Source organism: Leopardus geoffroyi, chromosome E1 (assembly GCF_018350155.1).
Source record: "Leopardus geoffroyi isolate Oge1 chromosome E1, O.geoffroyi_Oge1_pat1.0, whole genome shotgun sequence".
Lineage (NCBI taxonomy): Eukaryota > Metazoa > Chordata > Mammalia > Carnivora > Felidae > Leopardus > Leopardus geoffroyi.
The window spans coordinates 4547941-4572346 of record NC_059330.1 but is presented as its reverse complement, the minus strand read 5'-3'; the positions used below and the strand labels follow the sequence as shown (position 1 = coordinate 4572346).

Here is a 24406-nt window from a genome sequence, read left to right as displayed (position 1 = left end):
ACCTCTATACTATAAACTATAAATCATTGCTGAAAGTAAAGATCTAAATAAATTATATACATGTGTGTGTGTGTGTGTGTGTGTGTGTGTGTGTGTGTGTGTGTATGGAAAGAGAAGAATAGAGATCTTGAAAAGAAATCCACTATATATATACATATGTATATGTATATATAGACAAGTATAGACTATAGATATATAAATCTATCTATCTATATATATACTATACACACACACACACACATACAATCAAATGACTTTTTACTAAGATGCAAATGCAATTTAATATAGAAAGGAAAGTCTTTGCAAGAAATGATACTGGATCAATTAGATATCTGTATAAAAAAAGTATCTCATACAATATGCAATAATTAACTCAACATGGAAAACAAATCTACATGCAAATCTTAAAATTATAAATCTTCTAAAAGAAAATGTAGGAAAATATCTTTGTGATCTTGAGCAAAAATTCTTAAGCAGAACATGAGAAGTACTAAATAAAGAAAAAAAAAGATAAACTGTCCTCTTCAAAATCAAAAGTACTGCTCACTAAGATACTGTTGAGAATGCAAAAAGGTAAATCACAGGCTGGGAGAAAATATATGCAATACATATCTGCAACAAACAACTTTATTATATCTGTTCTATAAGAACACCTACCGGGGCACCTGGGTGGCTCAGTCAGTTGAGCGACTCACTCCTGATTTTGGCTCAGGTCATGATCCCAGAGTAGTCGATTAAGCGCCACACTGGGCTCTGTGCTGAGCGTGGAGCCTGCTTAGAATTCTCTCTCTCTCTCTCTCTCTCTCTCTCTCTCTCTCTCTCTCTCTGTCTCTCTCTCTGTCCCTCTCCCCCACTACTCACTCTCTCTCAAAAAAAAAAAAAAAAAAAAAGAACACATACAAAACAATGAGGAAAAGAACACAATCCAGTAAAAATAAACATAAGAATTTGACACTTTCAAAAAGAAGACATGTCAAGGCCCAATAACCACATTAAAAGATGCTCAGTATCACTGGTCTGGAGGATACAGTTAAAAACCACAAGGAAATTCCACTGGATATCTATAGACATCCATAAGAATGGCTAAAATTATAAAGACAGACAATGACAAATGCTGACAAGGACACTGGGCAACATCTCTCATATGTGAATACTGGGAATGTAAAACGATCCAACTATTTTTGAAAACTTGTTTGGCTGTTTCTTATAAGTTGAATACACACCTATATACCTTTTGATCTGGCAATTCAACTCTGGAATTTAACCAAAAGCAATGAAAGACACATTCATAAAAAGATGAGAATATCCATCAGCACGAGGACAGATGAACAAAATATGCTATACCCTCCCAATGAAATGTTACTCACCAATAACAATAACTGACCTACATGCACGAACACAGAGGAATCTACATAACATTCCTCTCTGGCATGAATCTTATGAAAGGTGAGTTGTTCCCTTTGTCTGAAGATGAGATAATTACAGAATTTCATGTAAAAAGGTAATGATACCTTTAGTTGCTGTAATCCCTCTGCTTTTCCTCACTGGAGGGAGAGAACATACAAATCCTCACGGCAAAGGGAATCTTAGGAATTATAAGCTAACTTCTGACATGCACTCGTAGAACAGAAGCATCATCAGAGTAATTTAATGCTGCCCCTGGGCTTAATTGTAAGCAGATACTAGCAAGAAAAGTAAGGACAAGGAATAAGAGCCAGACCTTGGAAGGGCTTTTACCCTAAGTTAAATAGTTGTCATACAACAATTGTGTAAGAGATATCTGCACATCGGAGAAGGGTTGAAATATACCAATAAATAGACTTCAGCAAAACTATACCTCACAATTCAGTTTCTTATTTATATTGCCCGTTAAAACTCTTCATTGTTTCATGTTATTTTAAACAAGATTTTCCATTTCCAGGGTTACAAATCAAAGAAAACCAGTGGAAAAATGTATCATGCTTATCCTATTCTCAGATTCAAGTGAGTGTCAGGTATCAACCACTGACCACGGAGCACCACCATTTAACAGGTGGCCACTTAAATTACAGACGAAGTAACTGAATGGATATTTAAGTCGTTTCCAAAGTTTCGTTATTAGAAGAAATGTTAAATATACAACCCTGACCTATCTTCTGTTCCCTCTGCTTCTGTAGAAAAAAGAGTAAGGGGAAATTATGGCAATTTTAAATTTCAAAAGAAGCAACAAATTGCCCTGGAATTTTACACCCTTACCTGAACCAGAGGAGGGCGTCCCCTCTCCAGCACCACCATTTGCTACTAGGAAATTGTTCTGTCAAGCTGATGGGTGAGATATGCTAGCTGTTATCTGAGCTTGTGCCTCCTGAGGCTGAGCGTGTTATCAAGTTCACTGGCCATTTGTCCTGCCTCTTCCGTGAACTGTCCCCATTTATATCTTTCAGCTTTTTTTTCCATTTGCTTGTATCTCCCTTTCTTCTTGATGTGAAGGATATGTATACATCTTCTACTACATTTATAACTGTGCTTTGTTTTAATGCTTAAGACTTCAGCTCATCTAGAACTAATTTTTATCAGTGGTGTCAGGCAAGGACCTACTTTAATTGTTTTTTGAATGCTAAATCTCAACCCCATTCACCGCCTAGTCCTTCTTTTCCCCCTTTGTGACTTAAAATGCCACCTTTATCATATTCTAAATTGCTATACATTCAAGAACCCATTTTGAACGATACTATGTTCTACTGATCTACTTCTCTTCACCTACGCTAATTTTATACTATTTTAACCACCATATTCCTAAAATAATGTTTGATGTTAGTTAGGGTGGCTTGTTACCTCACTGTCTGGTAAAAGCTCATTCATTACCCCTAGAAATACATTCTTTTACTGCAAACTCTGAAATTGTAATGTTCCATCAAAGTTATACCTCTATATTTTATCTAGTATTTCCAAGTCTGTTCCCTTGCCATGAGAAGTATTACCCCCCAAGCTCAGGAAATTCTGTTTATTTTTAGTTGTCTTCAGGTAGAATAAATTTAAATGATTCCTGAACATCTAAAATTATTTGTTTCACCAGGGGCAAACAGAGTCAAGTCTACAACCTAAGTACCTCTTGCTCACACCCTCTTCGTTTTCTTTTCCAAGAGCTGCTGGCTTACAGCAGGTTCTCAGCTCTCCTAAAATAGTACAACAACTGTTTAAGTGGGTTCTTTCTCTCTGCCTCACTCCTCCAATCCACCTTCCATGCTGCTACCATAACTGTGCTTAAAACACAAATCTTATGACATCAGCTTCTTGGTTAAGACTCCAGTGATATTCCATGACTCACAGCCACAGAGCCCTATTTTTCATACTATTTTAAACAGAGTGATAGCAGTCAATATTTATTACTTTCTATGTTGCCAGATGCTCTCTATATATTTCTCATTGAATACTCACATAAATCCAGTGAGATAGTAGAAAATAATTGTTATTGCTTTCCTTGAACAGATGAACAAACTGAGGCTTACAGGGGTTAAGTGACTTGCCTAAAATCATACAAAATAACATCTGATTCAGTTGCTATTTAAAGCACTGTGCACATTGCTGCCCTTAATTTAAGACTTACCTGTTAAAAAAGGCTCTCACACTGGATTTTCAAAGTAGCTACTACTTGTTTTTTTTTAAACGTCAGATGTAAACTAAAAAAACTCAAAAGAGTTGAAAAATAAAGGTATGGGAAAAGATAGCCCATCTATATGCTACCAAAAAAGTAAAAGCAAATATAGCAAAATATTAGCAAAAATAGAATTCAAGGCAAAAAAATACTAAATGAAGCAGGGACAGTTCCTATTTTATTTTAAAAGATTCAGTTTACCAGAAAGATCAACTGATCACAAATTTCTATGAAGTTAACAACTATCTTTGAATTACACAAACGAAATCTGAAACATCTGAGAACAATCATAGTCGATGAGTTTAACTTGCATCTACTAGAGAAACTATAGGCCAAGTAAACAAAAGTAAAAAACATAGATGACTGAATAACACAAAAACCAAGCTGAATTGTAAAGAAAAATGTTAAAATTTGTATACTTCATTAAAAAAAAACAAAAAACTTAGGGGCACCTGGGTGGCTTAGTCAGTTAAGCATCTGACTTCGGCTCAGGACATGATCTCACGGTCTGTGATTTTAAGCCCCGCATTGGGCTCTGTGCTGACAGCCTGGAGCCTGCTTCAGATTCTGTGTCTCCCTCTCTCTTTGCCCCTCTCCCACTCACACTCTGTCTCTGTCTCTGTCTCTCTCTCTTTCAAAAATAAATAAACATTAAAAACAACTAACTTGAAACAGAATATAGACCCACATGTAAGAACTATAAATATAAAATGTATAGAAGAAAGCATAAAAGTATTGCTGACTTTGCATTAGGAAATATTTGTAAAATATCATGTAAAAAGCATGACCCATAAAAGAAAATATTGACTTCATCAAAAAATTGGACTTCATCAAAATTTAAAACCAACTCTTCAAAGGAAACCATTAAGAAAATGAAAAGACAAGTCACAGACTGCAAGAAAATATTTGTTAATCATACATCTGATAAATAACTTCTAACAAGTAATTAGTAAGAAAATGGTCCAATTTTTTAAATGGGCTAAAGATTTAGATAGATACTTCTCTTAAAGAAAATACATAAATGGCAAGCACACGAACACATAACCAAAATCATTATTCGTTAAGGAAATGAAAATTAAAACCACAAGGAGATGCTACTTTACACTCACTCGGATGGCTATCAGTGAAAAGGACAACACGAGTGTAGGTCAGAATGGAAAGAAGCTGGAACCCTCACGCGATTAGTGGAAGTGCAAAATAGTACCGCAACTATGGAAAAGAACTTGGCAGTTTCTTAAAAAGTTACACAACCTAGGGGCGCCTGGGTGGCGCAGTCGGTTAAGCGTCCGACTTCAGCCAGGTCACGATCTCGCGGTCCGTGAGTTTGAGCCCCGCATCGGGCTCTGGCCTGATGGCTCGGAGCCTGGAGCCTGTTTCCGATTCTGTGTCTCCCTCTCTCTCTGCCCCTCCCCGGTTCATGCTCTGTCTCTCTCTGTCCCAAAAATGAATAAACGTTGAAAAAAAAAAAAATTAAAAAAAAAAAAAGTTACACAACCTAGTGGACTATTCAACCCCTAGTTATCGACCCAAGAGAAATGAAAACAAACTTCCACACAATGCCTTGTATGGAGTATTATTCACAGCATTATTCATAATAGCCCCAAACTGGAAACAATTCAAATGGCCATAAGCTGGTAAACGTATAAACACAATGTGACGCATCCACACAATGGACTCATACTCAGCAAAAGAAATGATCACACTCCTGATACAAGTGACAACATGCATGAACTCCAAAACTAAGGGAAAGGAGCCCTACAAAACAGAATGCACACTGTAGGACTCCATTATAGGAAATTTCTAGAAAAGGCAAGATGATAGAGACAGAAAACGGTGTTTGTCTATGGTTTGGGGTTGGGATGGGAACTGAATGCACAAGGGCACAAAGGAGCATTTTAATTCAATGTAAGTGTTTATAAAATTGGATCGCGGTGATGGTTGCACAGCTGCATAAATCCACTAAAAATCATTGAATTATATATACACTTAAAATTGATGAAGGTATATAAACTTCTACCTGAATAAAGCTGCTAAAAGAGGAGGAAGAAGAGATGGAATAACAACTACCCAGGTACAAAACCACAAAAGAACCACCAACTATTTCTAGAACAAGATACCACAGAAGTGACAGTCACTCTTCATCTTGAAATAAATAAATAAATAAATAAATAACTACAGCAAAAAACTGGGAATAACCCCAAATTCTGTATACAACAGAATATCATCATATGATGTAATACTGCACAATAATGAAAATAAAATCCAGCTACATGTAACTTCATGGGGGGAAAAAAATCCCACAATATTGTTGTGCCAAAAAAAGTGAACTACTAGAGAATAAGTAAAGTTCTATCTATTCATATGAAGCTCAAGATTAGGCAAAAAAAAAAAAAAAAAAGTATATGTATTGTTTACAGCTGCATACACAAATAGTGAAACTATACAGAAAAGCAGAGAAATGACTGTCATAAAGGTAAAAATTATAGTTGCCTTTAGGTGAGGGAAATCTGAGTTCTAATGAGAAGGATCATGAGAGGTTTTGGGGTGCTGATAATCTTATTGCTTACAAACACACACACAAACACACACGAACAACGTCCCTCACTCCTATCAAGTCTACCAGGAACCAAACTAAATTTGCACACTCACATGCACGTGATGAAAAGAATTAACAACTAAAAGAGAACCCTCCTCCCAATGCCCAAATGTATTCATTTGAAAATCTAAAAAACAAATATGCTTTAGATAATTTGGGAGTTGAGATGGAAATGGAAATTTTAAAATGTAAATTATAAGTGAAGGACAAGCAGAGTACTACATATAAACCTCTGGAATTTAGCCACAGTGGTTACCAAACAAAAATTGATAACCACAAGTAAATCCATGAGATCATAAGAAAGAATGAAAATAAATGAAGCTTTCAATTTAAGATGTTGAATACAGACCAATAAAATAAACGTACAGAAATAAAAGAACGAAATGAATGAGATTAAAAACAGAATATAAAATAGAAAATAGGAAAAAAAGTTATTTCGTAAAACTAAATTTAAAAGACTGATACAAAAGACAAAACTTTAGCAAATATGGTTTAAAATAAAAAGAATAAAATTAAACTATATAAAAGGCAAATGAAAAGGAATAAAGAATAAAAGAGAATCGATCAGGAGGTTTTTACTATAAACAGATATGCACAAAGTCAAAATATCTGAAACCTCACATGAAATGGGCAATTTGCTAGGAAAACAAAACATTTCTAAATGGGCAAAATAAAAAAAAAAATAGAAACTCTGAACAAACTAATCAATAGTCATAAAAAAACTAATAAAAGTAAATAAAAGATTCCTCCACCAAGAGCCTACAGACTAAAAGAGTTCCTTGAAGGAACTCTACGAATCTTCCTGGAACAGATTGTTCACATTCTAAACACAATATTGCAGAAAATAGAAACAGGAAGCTATTTATTTTACAAGACTAGCACAATGTTGATATCAAAACCAGAAGAGGACAGCATAAGAAAAGAAAACTATATGCTAGGCCCATAATGAACTCAGATGTAGAAATCCCACATTACAAAAAAAAAAAAAAAAAAATGTAAACTTAAATCAATCAGCAGGAAATTAAACAATATTATCTCAATGGCTTTTATTTCATGAATTTTAGTGGTAAAAGTGAAAAAAATCTGCCATATCATTCACTATATTAATAAATTTGAGGAGAAAAAATAATTTCAATAAATGCAAAATACACTTATAAAATCCAATGTATTTTTAAAAATTTAATTCACATACCATCAATTCACCATTTAAATGTACAATTCAGTCATTTTAGTAGATTCACAAAGTTATGCAGTCATAACCACTATTTAATTTCAGAACCTTTTTATCGCCTCGAAAAGAAATCCCATTAGTAGTCATTTCCCGATCTCCCCTCTCCAGACCATCCTTCGGAAACCACTCAACTGCTTTCTGTCTCTATGCACTTGCCTATTCAACATTTTATACAAATGGAATCATCAAACCTAAGTGCATTACGTCTGTCACTCAAGCATAGTGTCTCTGAGGCTCATCCATGCTGTGGCCTGTGTGAGTACTTCATTCCTTTTTATGGCTGAATAATATTCCACCATATGAATATACCACATTTTGTGTATCCATTTGTCTGTTGATGAACATTTGGGTTGTTTCCACTTTTTTTGGCTACTGTGGATAATGCTGCTATGAATATTTGTGTACAAGTTTTTGTATATGTTTTCAATTCTCTTCATTGTATCATATACCTAAGGACGAAGCAGTTCGATTCATTTTTGTGATTAAAATTATTGGCAAACTAAAGTACACAGCAAATATACTTGAGGAAACATTAGCAGCAATCCCATTAAAGTCAGGATCTAAATAAGGATCACTCATCTCGTACATGAAGTATCCTAGTATTCAACATTGTCCTAAATGTCTCAGACAATGCAATAAGAGAAAGATAACACATAAATTACAAAAAAAAAACAAAAAAAAGAAGACACAAAACTGTGATTATTTGTGCATGATACATCAAAAGCCCAATAGAATCAAATAAACTATCAGGAGGGATAAGGAAGTTCAGCAAGTAAGTTAGATGAAAGATACCAGTAAAACTAACTTTCTGAAACACTGCATGTCTGTCAGAGATTGTGTTTGTATGGAACAGAAAATCTGAGTGAATAGTGCCTTATTAATATGACTGGTTAATTTTTTTATTTATGTAATAAAATTCAACTCACACATGTCAACACTGTCTCTGAACTTCTCTTGATCTCTCCTTCAAGGCTGGAGCTCCACCATTACATCTGTGTTCTACACCAAAAAGCAGTAAGAAGGGAAAGGAAAAGGTAGTACCAGTGGAGTCTACTTTCTTTTCTGGAAGTCCCACCCAGCAACTCCTGCTTGCGTTTCATTGGCCGAAACAGGGTCATGTGGTTGCCCCGGTGCTGTGAAATGAAGGGTAGTGGGTACCTGCTGCCACAGACAAAACAGAGGTTCTGGGCGCACAATCTTGGCTGCCACATGCCAGTGATAACCCAAGTGGAAAGAAAAATAATCCCATTCACTAGAGCAACAAAAGAACTAAAATTGCTAGGAACAAACATAACAAGAAATATTTTAAGATATTTCTGGGAGAAAAAAACTAGAGAAAAAATGACTGAAAAACACTTTAAAAACACCTTAAAAAATATATCATACTTGTAGATTGAGAGGCTCACTATTAAAAAGACACCAACTCTCATTAAATTACCTATTAATTCAATTTAACCTAAATCAAAATCACAACAGGATTTTCCATATAATCTGAAACACAGAGTCTAAAATTAATACAACAGAATGCAAGACCTGTCAAGACAACTTTAAAATAAATGAATAATTAGGGATAATCTACCCTACTACATATCAAAGCATATGTGCTATTGCCACAGAAACATGGTACAAAATATGGAATTCAGAAACATTACATTCACATACACAGACACATACACACACAAATCTCTAGATTACAAATCTCTCTATATATTTTTTTAAATTTTTTGTAATGTTTATTCATCTTTGAGAGACAGAGAGAGAAACAGAGTGTGAGAGAGGGAGGGGCAAAAAGAGAAGGAGACACAGAATCCAAAGCAGGCTTCAGGCTCTGAGCTGTCAGCACAGAGCCCGATGTGGGGCTCAAACTCACAAACCGTTGAGATCGTGACCTGAGCCAAAGTTGGAAGTTCAACCGACTGAGCCATCCAGGCGCCCATTAGTATATTTTTTTAAGCATTAGATTGAAAATATAGAACATATTTATGACCCCGAGTCCTTGATTTAGAAAAGGCCTTCTTTTACGATACACACAAAAAAGCAAAAATACAAATGAAAAGTGTTTGTAACTTTGACTACATACAAATTTAAAACGTCCATAAGACTGAGATGCCACAGCAAAGTTAAGATCACTATTAGACCGGAGAAACCTTCTGCAACTTACCTAACAAAGAAATCATATAATCACAGAGAATTCTACACAGAAATTTTTAAATGAGTAATATCAAGTCAGTCCTCTGGGTATAGGGCAGTGGGTTGGGCTGAATTAGGGCGCCTGGGTAGCTCAGTCGGTTAAGTGTCTGGCTTCGGCTCGGGTCATGATCTCCCAGCTCGTGGGTTCAAGCTCCACGTCACACTCTCTGCTGTCAGTGCAGAGCCTGCTTTGGATCCTCCGTCCGCCTCTCTCTCTCTCTCTCTCTCTTTCATTCTCTCAAAAATAAACGTTAAAAAAAAAAAAAAAAAAGACTGACCATGAACTGATCATTACTAATGCTGGATGAATATAATGGGTTCCTATAGCATTTTTTTAATTTTTGTATATGTTTTAAATTTTTGCATATTTTAATTTATGTACTAATATGGAAAATGATCCAAGAGTACAGAACAACAACTCAACAACAAAAAACAAGTTGGTAAATGTAAAGTATGATACTACCTCAAACATACTTTAAACATCTAGTTATATATTTTCAATGAGCCAATTTTCTTAGACCAGTTTTACCAAAGTATATTTTCCCAACTATAACTTAGTAAGTGCATAGAAAAGGTCTGGAATATTATACACCAAACTGGTAATAGGTGGTTACCTCTGGAGAGAAGGGAGCTACCTCCATTGTGAGTTCATCAAAGGAGAATTTTAGCCTCATCTTCAAGGCTTTAATTTTTCATGTAATTTGTATGTAAGAGGTCACACAATTACACACATGTCAGAACTCACATAAATGGAATTGTTCTGCGTCCTGTCTGTGGCAGCGTCTATAAGAATCTGTGCATGTGTAAAAGGCCTTAGAGCTATACAACAGAGAAAGGGAATTTACTGTCACAGTTAAAAATGTTTTAAATGGCAGAAAAAAAAAAAATCTCATACAACTGTCAGCCAAATAGTGAATTCTGCTGTACATAAATTATACCTCAATATACCTGACCTTTTAAAAATGAAAAATCTTAATTTAAAAAGAATGATCATAGGGGTGCCTGGGTGGCTCAGTCAGTTAAGCGTGTGACTTCAGCTTGAGTTATAATCCTGCGATTCATGGGTTCAAGCCTCGTGTTGGGCTCCGTGTCGTCAGCATGGAGCCCGCTTCGGATCCTCTGTCCCTATCTCTCTCTATCCCTCCCCAGCACACGCTCTCACTCTCTCTCTCAAAAATAAACTTTAAAAAATAAACAAAATAAAAAATAAAAAGAATGATCACAATATAATCTGTTTAAAGAATAAGGGTGTAAATTATATAAAATTACCTACAATTCTTAAAGTAGATTATAAGACCTCTATGTACGATATGCACGTATAGAGTATGAATCCACTTATACCTCTCTACCTTATTTTATCTCTGCATAGTAGGATTATAGATACTTTTTTTTTTTTCTCTTTGCTTATCTGTATTTTTCCCTACAATGAATACATATTATGTTCTACTGAAATAATCTTTTCAGTGTGGAGTGGGTGGGCACGGGGCCAACGGTGGAGACTCGGTGCAGATTCTCCTCTCACCTTGGCACAGCTGCCCAAGCCCAGACTCCAAGGGTGAGCCTTGGCAGGGACCCAAGGGAATGGAGTGAGGGTTCCTATGGTAACAAATAAGGACAAGTGGTTAAGGCCCTGACAGCAGTGTGTCACTGAGAACCACAGGTATGTGTGAAAGAGTTTGCCAAATCGAACACAGCTCACAGGAACAGACTCTGGGGCCCCACCAGGCACGGTCAGAGATCACCTTCCTAGCATACTAGAAAGCATTCTCTGCTGGCAGATTGGTCCCTGTCAAATTATTTATAGGCGATCGGTTCACATACTCAAAATGATATGAATACTTCTAATTATATCCAAACATGCCAAATGTCAGTACAAATTATGCTGAGGGTCATGTTGCCAAATGTCCTGCCCTAACAAAGAGGAGAGAGCCACAGCGTCAGCACACGGGTGCCTATATAAGCACGGGGACCCCGCCTGCCTTATCGCCACCAAGAACCCAGAGGTGAGTGACAGGGGGGCCTTGGGGCTTCAAGGATCCCCAGGGACCCCGGGACAGGGAGAGTTGACCCCATGGCCCACCTCTGAGCATGAAACCGTCCCTCCCAACTCTGACTTTTATTTTCTCAGAGTCAAGATTTAGACCAGGACAGTTTTAATTCTGTAACTATTTTACTGGGATTCCACAGCTTTGCTAATAAGAAATCTGTTGTTTCACAGTGTCAGCCACTTCTGAACCTGCGTTTTCATCTGGAACTCCGGAGGTAAGCCTCAGCTTTATTGATGTGTTGATGACAGAGGGCATTTAGGCTAACAAAGCTGGGAACAACTCTTAATTGTACACTATTTCCACATTTCTGCAGTTATCTAAGTAGCTGGTACTTCCAACGACTACTTATAAACACTGAGAAAACACTATTCCAGAGAGCCTTATTCTCTGACACTATCCTCACCTGAGTTCAGGGTTAAAGGACTATACTTAAGACAGAAAGAATTTTGACAATGAGTTTTCAGCTACATGTAGACCGGTCGAGGGGCAAGAGACTCTTCTGTGTGTGTCGACCTCCCTCTATCGCAAAGCACTGATACTTAGCCATTTTACAGATATTTTTGAAACTTCTTGGAAAGATCCTTATCAAAAAGCGAAAACACAAACATCTTGTGAAAACCACAATGTTTTAGCTACTTTTTGATGATTCATTGTTATTTGTTTTTAGAAAGATTTATTATTGTTCATCTAAAAAGTCCCTAGTGGTACACCCACAGAGTGCTAAATACGGAACCTAATTTAAGAGAGACCCTGGCCCTTCCCCAAGTAATTTACAAATGAAAGGAAAGGAACAACTCAATCAGTGTAACAGGCCAACACTGCAGAGGCCCATCTATCAATCAGCGGAATGGTTTCCCTGTGATGAACCCTTTCATTTTTGTCAGTTTTTTTTATTGGTGGAAAGAAAAGAAGCCTGTGGAATGCATGTGGGAAGAAGGACCTTCTTCATGCTCTCATTTCTCTGTGGTTAGATCTGTTAACTGACTGTTGAAATCCCTCATGCCAAAAACAAAGTGTCAGAAGAGATTCTGGAATTAAGGCAATGCTAAGTCTCTTTGGTAGCAAGCCAAATGACAAAAATACACAGTATTAAGAATTTATTAGGAGGTTCTTTTAACAACCCACCAAGAGATTTAACACCAAATATTAACGTAAAGTAGATGTTGAAAATAGTATGTGCCTTATGAGAAGAAAATGGCCACCTAGAAAGTAAAAACGTAAAGCTAGTTTTTGAACGCTTTGAAAATATCACCCTTCCTTCCCACAAGACAAACCTTCCGCCCTAAGTGCATGATGGTCCCAGTGTGTGGCAGACCCAATCACCCAGAAGGAAAAGTGGGGACTGAAGAAGCTGCCTTAAAACAATCCATCTGCAGTTCCAGCTGTAGATGCTGTCAGTGTAGAGATTCAAACATGCAAAGACCCCCAGGTAGGCACCCTAGCCCTGAGGACTAAGAAATGTGATCTGGGAAAGAAAATCTGCAAGGTACCAAAAATGAAGCCTCCAGTTACAACCTCGCTCCAGACCAGTCCTGGGGCCTGTGTGAGGACACTGGCAGATGACAACCTGCGGGAGCACTGACAGCCCCAGTGATGGGGGCTCAACACTTCCTTCCTTCACACCAAATCCTAGCTCCCAGGTGTAACTTCTGGTTTCTATTTCTCCCTCTCCCCCACGTCTTCCCCAAGGCAGAATCCTCTGATAAATAAACCGCAGCCATGAGCGCGAGTTCAGATGCTGAGATGGCGGTTTTTGGCGAAGCAGCTCCCTACCTCCGAAAATCGGAAAAGGAGCGGATTGAGGCCCAGAACAAGCCCTTCGATGCTAAAACATCAGTCTTTGTCGCGGAGCCCAAGGAGTCCTATGTGAAGAGCACCATCCAGAGCAAAGAAGGAGGGAAAGTAACGGTGAAGACTGAAGGTGGAGCAGTGAGTATAAACACGGGGAGAGAACAGTCCCTGTTGGATTTCTGGGTCTCCTCACCTCAAAGTGAAGCTCTAATGGCTTAGAACTTCTAAGCCTATAGCCAACACAAACATCCTTCCAGTACGTTCCCGACACCCGATTTGGACTGCAGAGGAAGGTCCCAGCAGCTATCTCCTTTCCTCCACATCCCATCCACCCACAGGACTTCAACACACTAGAATCAGCCGCCACCGCATCCCCTCAAACCCTACTTCCCAATCTAAATCCCAAAACTTGATCTTGGGTGGGGGGAATAGAAGCTAGCTTCTCCTGTCAGAAAACTATTAAGTGATTTACTTAGCTAAATAATGTATTAATAACCCCATTACGCCGCCCACCCCCAGATTGAAGTTTCTTGTAATGAATGGCCAGGAAAAATTAAAAATTTAACCTCTTAAAATAAGAGTAAAAAGATACAAATTGATGGAGCACCTGGGTGGCTCAGTTGGTTAGGAGTCTGACTTCGGCCCAGGTCATGATCTCATGGTTCGTGAGTTCGAGCCCCACATAGGGCTATGTGCTGACAGCTCAGAGCCTGAAGCCTGCTTCAGATTCTGTGTCTCCCTCTCTCTCTCTCTGCCCCTCCCCCCGCTCTCGCTCTCTCTCTCTCTCAAAACTAAATAAACATTAAAAAAAGTTTTTTAAAAAAGATACGAACCAATAAATAAACGTGGTACAGGGGATTGTGGGGAAAAAAAAAATCTTTAAAAAAAGGTGGTACCCTAGCTCATCAGAGGAGACAGATTTACTGTGTCAAACTCTGAAACAAATATAATTTCATGCCTTTATTTAAAGAATACTGAATAATATAATGAAAAGTATCTGTAATTATAGTTTTGCAAGCAAACCAAACAGACAAACCAACCCTACGTCAAGCTGTCAATACCAAGTCATCTCTCACTTTCCTTGCCAGACTCTAACTGTCAGGGAGGACCAAGTCTTCCCTATGAACCCTCCGAAATATGACAAGATTGAGGACATGGCCATGATGACGCACCTGCACGAGCCTGGAGTGCTGTACAACCTCAAAGAGCGTTACGCAGCCTGGATGATCTACGTGAGTGCCCTGTGGCATCTCCTTATTCTGTCCCCCTTTCCGAGTAAAGATAAGATCCACATGCTGCATTTTCTGGTTTTCTCAGACCTACTCGGGCCTCTTCTGCGTCACTGTCAACCCCTACAAGTGGCTGCCGGTGTACAACCCCGAGGTGGTGGCCGCCTACCGAGGCAAGAAGCGCCAGGAGGCCCCGCCCCACATCTTCTCCATCTCCGACAACGCCTATCAGTTCATGCTGACGGGTGAGTGATGCAGCCATTTGCAGAAATGTGGAAACGGAATCTTTAATGAGCAAACAGACTCTGACTGGAACTTCATTATCACACATTGCAGCCACACGGGCCTCACTGTTTTCAAGGAACTTCCAGAGTATAATGTCATACGCTCTTCCCAGCAGCCACCCCCATTTCATAGAGTAGAGAAGCTAGCTGAGTTCATTCACTGACCTGCCCACACTAACTCAGCTATTAGTGGAAGCCTAGCCAAAACAATTAGCAGACCTCTGCAAAGATGTCGTCCACTATATTTTTTAATTCCTGAAAAAAAAGTTCAAATCAATTATTTTAAAATAAGCACATCCAGGGGTGCCTAGGTGGCTCAGTTGGTTAAGTGTCCGACTCTTGATTTCGGCTCAGGTCATGATCTCACAGTTTGTGAGTTCAAGCCCCATGTCAGGCTCTGTGCTGACAGCTCAGAGCCTGGAGCCTGCTTCTGGTTCTGTGTCTCCCCCTCTCTCTCTCTGCCCCTCCCCTGCTCGTACTCTGTCTCTTTCTCTCTCAAAAATAAATGTTAAAAAAAATTAATTAATAAATAAAATAAACACATCCACAGCAATCAAGAAAAGTAGTTACCAGCTATAGCTGGAAAGCTTTGCAAATTCTTGTCTTTATCTTTAAATGACACAGCTAATATTGCCAGCCTTGGGGGTAGGACACGTATAAAGAAAGAGCTACCACTTTCTTCCTGATGATTTTGAAGCATTTCCTATTAGAATGGAAGAAAATAAAAATACCTCTTCCTCTGACAATATTCTTGAAATCATATCAAAGTGTGTTATTTCTGTCTTATCAAAGCATAAACAAACAGCTTTGATACACAGTATAGGCCCAAGTACAGCATTAAAACCTTTTATCTTCACACACCAAATGTATTGCCTTTGGAAATATTCGAAATTCCTGAGTTTCCTGTTGTTCCAAAGGATTTTGGAAACTGAGAGGGTTTTATTCTCTTTTGGTTTTTATTTGTTTGTTTGTTTTTGCTGCACTTGTTGTTAAGCTGTCTATTAAAGGAGACAAGAGAGGAGAAAGGAATAAAATAGGAATCTTCCATGACAAATTGGCCAGCAATTCTACAAGGATTTCATGCCAGGAAACTGTTCTTTGGTTGTCAACAGAAGTTAACTACCTTCCAGAAATGATCCAAAGGCTGGCTCATTTTGGAGGTTTTAATACTCAGCAGCTGCACTGACCCAGCTATGTACACCCCCACCCCCACCAAGGTCTCCACTCCCCAAGCTTTGGAGCTGCTCCAAATCCAAGATTACTCATGGCTCTCCGACGTGATTCGCATATAAAACCATGCAAAACCATGGCATTTGACCTGGTTAATGTTATTTTAGCATTGCCAAGACAGCCTCGAACTTTGTTTTCTTATCTGTGCTCCCATGAGATGTGATATGATCTTTTATAATTTTTCTGCTATTGGGAAAAAAATCAATTTGAGTATGTTCTAAAATCCGTATCTACTTCTCTGAGTAGAACTCTGAAGATCCCTAAAGTCTACATCTACATCTAAATAACAGGCAGATTTTATCTGTTTCCCTAATAGGTTTTTTGAGAATTCACTCAAATCTATAACCCATGAGTATAAAATTCGATATTTAACAAATCAGAAAATTGGTATAGATCCAACATATCAGCATATAGTGACAATTTCTGTTTTTATTATTTTGAAATGTACATAAAATTAAAGGGAACATAAGACTAAATGAACACATTTATAATTCCAGATCCCTTCCCGATAGTGTCACCAGCAGTCAAATGAGTCCTATCAAGAGTTGGGAGGAGGCTAGGTAGTAGAAAAATATATACACTGCAAGTCAGAAGACCTGAATATCTTTGACCTTAACAAGCTATGTAATTGTTATTATAAAAGCCATTTATTCCTCTCTGGGTCTCAGCTGTTTTATCTGTTAAATAAAAGAGTTGGCCTAAGTAATTTCTAAGATCCCTTATGACTTCAAAATTCTATAATCCGTACTAAAATATTTATCAATAAAATTATATGATGCCTGGGATTTTCTTTAAAACAATCCAGTGAGGATGGAATGGGAGTACAGAGGATATAAAATTGGCTAAGTGACAATAATTGTCGAAGCTGTATGATGGGAACCCAGGGGGCTCTTTATATTATTGTCTCTACTTGGTATCTGAAATTTCTAATCACAAAGGTTTTTAAATTAATAAAATACAAAAAAAAGGGAAACTGGGTGGCTCAGTGGATTAAGTGTCCGACTCTTGATTTCGGCTCAGGTCACCATCTCACGGTTTGTGAGTTCGAGCCCTGCACTGGGCTCTGCACTGACATCATGAATCCGGCTTAGGATTTTGTGTCTCCGTCTCTCTCTGCCCCTCCCAGCTCGTGCACACGTGTACACGTGTTCTCTCTCTCTCAAAAATAAACATTAAAAAATAAATAAATAAAATAAAATACAAAAGGAAACATATGATAGTTTGCCTCTTATTTTCACAAATTTTCACAAATTTTACTCCAAGAGCCAAGAGCTATTTGAGGGCTAACTAGAAAACTACATTCATAGGTGGCATCTTCAACATGTTAAAAAGAATAAGCTGTGTTTGATCTAAATGGATTCAATAATCTTTATATTGAATGTTCTTGTTCTTGTTTTTGTTTTTTAACTGATGGTCTTGATTTCTCTTTCACAGATCGTGAGAACCAGTCCATCCTGATCACGTACGTGACTTTTTCCTCCTCTGGTTTGTGGTGATTGTCTTAGATATAGACAACGTGAGTTGTAGTAGTTCTGTTCTCATCTCTGGTCACTGTGTTGGCAGCGGCGAATCTGGGGCCGGGAAGACCGTGAACACCAAGCGTGTCATCCAGTACTTTGCAACAATTGCGGTCACAGGGGAGAAGAAGAAGGAGGAAGCTGGCAAAATGCAGGTGGGTCTGGGGTCAGACTCAAGATGTCAGGGCTCTCAGGAAGTCTGGAGCCCCAGAGGTGAGGACCGTGCTTGCCTTTGCAGGGGACTCTGGAAGATCAAATCATCAGCGCCAACCCCCTACTGGAGGCCTTTGGCAATGCCAAGACCGTGAGGAACGACAACTCCTCTCGCTTTGTGAGTCTCTCGGTCACAGAAGGCTCTTCTCAGCCCTTAGGTGCCCGAGAAAGCATGTGTGAATTATCATTTCGATTGCATCATTCTGTGCCCTTCAACTTTTTAATACTAAGTAATCTTTCTCTTTTCAAGGGTAAATTCATTAGAATTCATTTTGGTACTACAGGGAAGCTGGCTTCTGCAGATATTGAAACATGTGAGTAATAGGACCACTGAAAATCAAAACAGAGGGACAGGTGACTTCCTTCACAGGCATATTCAGCAACACCTGGTGTACACTGAGCCTGCTGCCAGTGTTGCCCATGAGCTAATGGTCAGACTTAGACATAATCCACCGCATGCCCCATCTACCTCGATGCAGACTGATGGTTCCAGAGCACATTCTGAAATTCCTGCCACAGAGCAACTCTGACATTTTTTCTAGGACTACTTACAGGTTCCTATGAGTTACCTATAGGTTTACAAAGCTTCTCTGTGATTTGCTCTTGATCTGAGCTTTGGTAGGTGTTTCTAAGGAGCCACTCACCACAAAGTCTCCCTGAGAAAGGAGGGGAATATTACAGATCAATTATAATACAGAAGTCATGGGGCTCCCATATTAAAAGTTTACTTTTACTAGAGCAGACATGCTTCAATGTCTGCTCTTAAATGGTGAGAAACTTGGGCAGTTGCCATATGTATTTGGAATTCTTATATGTAACACCAAAAGGATTGACCATCAGGTAGAAATCTCAATGGAGCCAAATATAATGCTCCCAAGTTTAGTAAAGACACCAAGGTTCATTTAATATTTCAGCAGCATTGATTTTTTTTTCTAAATATCTATTTCTATTTCCAGATCTTTTAGAAAAGTCTAGAGTTACTTTCCAGCTGAAGGCAGAAAGAAGCTACCATATTTTTTATCAGATCACTTCCAATAAGAAGCCAGATCTGATTGGTAAGAAATAACTTAAATTCACAGATGAACATTAGTATTTTTATTAACAACTTCTAGTGTAAAATGTATACCCTGATTTCTGTGTACCCAGAAATGCTCCTGATCACCACCAACCCTTATGACTATGCCTTCGTCAGTCAAGGGGAGATCACAGTACCCAGCATTGATGACCAAGAGGAGCTGATGGCCACAGATGTAAGTCACTCACACACTCACACTCATACTCATTTATTCATACACATACACACACACACACACACACACACACACACACTGTAAAAAAAAATGCATTATGTGTGTGAACAGCCCACTATAGGTGTGGTTACCTTAGGACACAGTATAAATTCTCCAAAATAAGTTAGTTTCTTCTGCCCTCACCTCTGTCCTTTCTCCTGCCAGAGTGCCATTGACATCCTGGGCTTTACTCCTGAAGAGAAAGTTTCCATCTACAAGCTCACAGGGGCCGTGATGCATTATGGGAACATGAAGTTCAAGCAAAAGCAGCGTGAGGAGCAGGCTGAGCCAGATGGCACGGAAGGTACCAGATGAATCTCCTTCTGGGCCTGAATTAAAGAATATGGCGGGGGGAGGGAGGCTATTCTAAACTCACAACTTCATCACAACTGGACTTCTGAAGGGCACATATGTATTTACACACACGGCATGCTTTCCTTGCCCCCATTCCTTCCTCATGTCTCTGTATCTCCATCATTTCTAAGCAGCCCAAACAAGTGAAAATGAACTCTTATAGGCACTTATCAAGAGATATCTGAGAGCACAACCTGGGGCCAGATCATGAGAGAATGAGACGGCACAGTGCTTCTGCTCTGCCTTGGCAATGGTGGCTTATCAGCCTATTTCAGCACTATCTGGGTAAACTGGTGGCTGGCTATACGGGATCTGCCCAAACATGGGGCTGGGGCTGAAGGATGTCCCTAGACATCTGTATGCATGTGTGTGCTGTCTATATATAAACCCATACACAGTCTAGGCAGTAAGATTAAAATAAAAAAACTGAGAAAGAAAAAAATCATATATTCCATGTGTAGAACATATAGGACCTACCAAGGAAGCTGAAGTTATTTGTCCCCTGAAGCCTTTCCTGACCACTTCAGCTTGACATATTTTCTCCCTCCTCCTAAACTTTTCAGCAGTTACTCTGCACCTGACATATGCCATTTACATTATAGTCACTGACACAATTTTAGAAAGAGACCCTGTAGGGGTCACATGGTGAAATATAATACCCTCATATTCAGAGAGTGAAACTGAACAAATGGATTTAAGTTGGGAGGAGCAAAACTGAAATGAGGATCCAAATATTCACACTTTTATCTCTCTCTAACGGTAAATATTAAGATGGATTTATCTTTTCCTTCCAACTACACCTGATGTGTCTGCCTTAAGGGCAGAGACAACGGTTTTTGCCTTACATAAAGTGTCACCATAAACACTGGACATATGTTCACTGTTGATGAATTTCTCAAAAGCTACTTGCAATAAATCACCAAAGTCCAGTATAGCCGACCATTTATTAGCGAGTACATGCTCTAATGTACAGAAAGCCTCATCTGACCCTCTACATAATTACTTAAAGCTTTTTTTTTATAAAGAGTAAAGAAAATTAATTAGATGAAAATAGAAAATTAGCTGAAAGAGGATATCCGCTATTAAACAACATTTCTTGAATTGTGTCTCTGCAGTTGCTGACAAGGCAGCCTACCTCCAGAGTCTGAACTCTGCTGACCTGCTCAAAGCCCTCTGCTACCCCAGGGTCAAGGTCGGCAATGAGTACGTCACCAAAGGCCAGACTGTGCAGCAGGTAAGTGAACGGCCTCAATGAATCACACACATCCCCAGCCTTCTCAACACGTCTTTAGTAACGCCAACAATCATTACTCTGTCCACAAAGGTATACAACGCAGTGGGCGCCCTGGCCAAGGCCGTCTACGAGAAGATGTTCCTGTGGATGGTCACCCGCATCAACCAGCAGCTGGACACCAAGCAGCCCAGACAGTACTTCATCGGGGTCCTGGACATCGCTGGCTTTGAGATCTTTGATGTGAGTTGTTGGAATAAGCGGCCCTGTTAAGGCCCCTCTGCTTCGTGTCTGCTCTGCCGAATTCCCCCTGGGTTTCCCAAACTCACTTGAGCTCTTTGGTGTTTGCAACGCCCTAGTTCAACAGCCTGGAGCAGCTGTGCATCAACTTCACCAACGAGAAGCTGCAACAGTTCTTTAACCACCACATGTTCGTGCTGGAGCAGGAGGAGTACAAGAAGGAGGGCATCGAGTGGACGTTCATCGACTTTGGGATGGACCTGGCTGCCTGCATCGAGCTCATCGAGAAGGTTCGTATGACTTGTAAAGAAAGGCTGACTGCAAGGACACCCTCCCAAGTGTCTGAAGCAATTCTAGAAAGTATCACTGTGATCTAAATAGATGGATATCAGAATTCCTCTTTAGAACGAACTCCCTCTTTTCAACTTTTACATGAGAAGGATCAGTGTTTCGTTTTGTTGGGTTCTGAACGGTTTGGTTCTAACAGCAACGCAACTCGGTTTTTAAGCAGCTCTGAGAACTCAACTGAGGTGATGTGCTCTACTACCAGAAGTACCTCATTAGTCCTCAATCTACCTCTGCTACGATCCTAGGTGTCAGCAGCAAAAATAAGTCTTTTTTCTAGACAAAAATTAGTACACATGTAACCCAGCTAAGGCCTGTATGAAAGGTAATCTGTTCACAAGTCAAGAAGTCCAATTACTTATGCTTTTCCATAATCTATCTTTAAGGAGATTGAATACAGAAAATGTCTTAAATAAGGTTTGGGTTATTTATACTATTCAATTACTGCACCTAAATGAAACATCACTCTAAGTCAGTAAGTCCTTTTCGTAGCAAAATAAAACAATGACAGCAGATTAATTCACTCAATAGGCAAAAAGTGTGATGATACAGAAGATTTTAACAAACTGCCCAGACGTGCTCTGCTGACATTTGGAGTCTGAATTCAGCTATTCTTTTAACTGAAAATGTTGCTTTGGATTGAATATGGCAAGGAATGGTGGAAAATCGTTCTAGTGATAACAAAAGGACTTCTTTGTGAGCTATGACCCTATTTTATTTTACATATTTTTTAATTGGCAGTTCTAATAATTTAATCAAATAAAGTCACCATGTCTGTATCTTTTGAGAGAAGGCAGGTTGACACTAATATCCACCTTTCTGAATCCAGCCACTGGGCATCTTCTCCATCCTGGAGGAGGAGTGCATGTTCCCCAAGGCCACGGACACCTCCTTCAAGAACAAGCTGTATGACCAGCACCTGGGCAAGTCCGCCAACTTCCAAAAGCCCAAGGTGGTCAAGGGCAGGGCCGAGGCACACTTCTCGCTGATCCACTACGCGGGCACCGTGGACTACAACATTGCCGGCTGGCTGGACAAGAACAAGGACCCCCTGAATGACACCGTGGTTGGGCTGTACCAAAAGTCCGCAATGAAGACTCTGGCCAGTCTCTTTTCCACATATGCTAGTGCTGAAGCAGGTACTTTCTGTGCCTTCAATCTATATTAAACCTATTCCCCCAGAATGTCCATACAACATTCCAGCCTCTAGGATTCTACTTTAATTGATGGGTTTTTCTTTCTACCTCAGACAGTGGTACAAAGAAAGGTGCTAAGAAGAAGGGCTCCTCTTTCCAGACTGTGTCAGCCCTCTTCAGGGTAAAGTACAAAGTCCATCCCAAAATCCTATTTTTTTTTTAATGGTTTTTTTTTTTTTTTTTGAGAGAGAGAAGAGAGAAAGAAAGAGAAAGAGAGAGAGAGAGAGAGAGAGAGAGGGAGAGCAAGTGGAGGAGGGGCAGAGAGAGAGAGGGAGACACAGAATCCGAATCCAAAGCAGGCGCCAGACTCTGAGCTGTCAGCACAGAGCTCAATGCGGGGCTTGAACTCACAAACTGTGAAATCATGGCCTGAGCTGAAGTTGGACCTTAACCGACTGAGCCACCCATGTGCTCCTCAAAATCCTATTAAGTTTCTATGAATTATCATAATTACAGGGTTTGAAATAAATTAGAATGGAATAGAATGTTCTAATATTCTCTTATCATGGTAGAACCAAAGCAAAACCACTCTTACAGGGTCAGATGCTTTACCCATTATCCCTCATTATGATCATCTGATGTACTGAGGAATGCCAAAACATCCTTAGAAGCTTACTTATTACATAATCAGGCTGATTTTTAAAGCATAGCTGAACTTCAAGGCTGTCTCTAGGGAAGCCGTATCTTTATTCTACTAATGTTGCCCTTTGAGATGCTCCCGAGTTCCTGTTTGAGAAGGAACCAGAGATACACTCTTTAGGACATCCCTCCACCAAAACACATCTTCATCCTCTGAGGTGGATTTAATTTTTTGTAATGGCTGGAAATCATCTAAAGCCAAGCCTAGTGATATATGGATGATTAAGCTTAGAAAATATATCTTGAGATTAAAATAACAACAATTTTACTACAAATAATGTGATTTTGTTAGGTAGCTTAAAAACTGTCGCCTCCAAAGGGACGTGTGTGAAATGTCTGGATTAATGACTGCTTTGTCAGAATCTGTATGGCTAAGTCTCATTCCTTTTAAAACTAAAATGAGGATATAATCCATGACTGAAACAGTAAAACCAGCCTGTCCTTTTTCTTTCTATCAAATTGCATTATCTCATGGAGGCTCTTGCTTCATCAACTCATCCTTGTATGTATCTTCAAGATTAGAAGCTCACAGTAATTATTTCATTTCTGAATAGTTAAATGAGACATGAAAGAAAAAAAAAAGCCACTCTGCCTTCTCAGAGTATACCTAAGAAATATTTACATGTGAGTTTCCTATAGTTGAGTAAAACATCATCATCGGTCATAAACAGTTATTCAACTTCTGGAATAAGTCCTTCCAGATGCTTCAGACCATGGATCATTCTTCCTATGCACCCGAAATCCACCTAAACAAGGTTATATAGTCTCTGGATTTTAGACTCTTCAAAAAAAAGACAAAACAATACAAAACAAGAAGTCACAGGTCCCAGGAATAATAAACTTGAGAAAGGAATGGTTAACCTAGGTTACCACTGTAAATTACTACTGTGAAAATTACCAGCACTGAGACAGACAGAAGAGGCCTTAGAGGTAATCTCAACTCTTCAGATTAAGGCCCAGAGAGTCGAAAGGGATTTTACAGAGTCAAGCAGCTCATTAGCTGGCAGAACGAGACCACAGTCTTTTGTCTTCTGATTCCCAGTTGAGAACAATTCCTATGCATCAAGGCTACTGGATTTGCAGCTTGTTTATAAGGCAGACCCTAGATGTTATAAATGAATACCTTTACAGAGCTGCATTCTTCCCAGC

At 39.1% G+C, this 24406-nt stretch overlaps 1 protein-coding gene and 1 long non-coding RNA gene across 4 annotated transcripts in view; one reads left to right on the top strand and one right to left on the bottom strand.

The window, feature by feature from the left end:
- Positions 1-24406, bottom strand: part of LOC123603019 — a 78929-nt gene that overhangs the window by 29165 nt on the left and 25358 nt on the right. The window lies entirely within an intron of this gene.
- LOC123603011 (myosin-4) overlaps positions 1-24406 on the top strand; it is a 67076-nt gene that overhangs the window by 27390 nt on the left and 15280 nt on the right. Inside the window, exons 1-17 of one of the 2 annotated variants that reach the window (XM_045487380.1) lie at positions 11560-11654; positions 11870-11913; positions 13393-13628; positions 14579-14722; positions 14808-14964; positions 17668-17695; positions 17797-17905; positions 17989-18081; positions 18214-18277; positions 18920-19018; positions 19110-19213; positions 19418-19556; positions 20722-20840; positions 20931-21080; positions 21197-21367; positions 22252-22561; positions 22672-22739. In XM_045487380.1, coding sequence (XP_045343336.1) covers positions 13419-13628; positions 14579-14722; positions 14808-14964; positions 17668-17695; positions 17797-17905; positions 17989-18081; positions 18214-18277; positions 18920-19018; positions 19110-19213; positions 19418-19556; positions 20722-20840; positions 20931-21080; positions 21197-21367; positions 22252-22561; positions 22672-22739 — 1965 coding nt within the window. In that variant the 5' untranslated portion in view covers positions 11560-11654; positions 11870-11913; positions 13393-13418. Of the gene's footprint in view, positions 11655-11869; positions 11914-13388; positions 13629-14578; positions 14723-14807; positions 14965-17667; positions 17696-17796; positions 17906-17988; positions 18082-18213; positions 18278-18919; positions 19019-19109; positions 19214-19417; positions 19557-20721; positions 20841-20930; positions 21081-21196; positions 21368-22251; positions 22562-22671; positions 22740-24406 lie in introns of those variants that run through there. The other variant, XM_045487379.1, reaches the window with a different exon arrangement.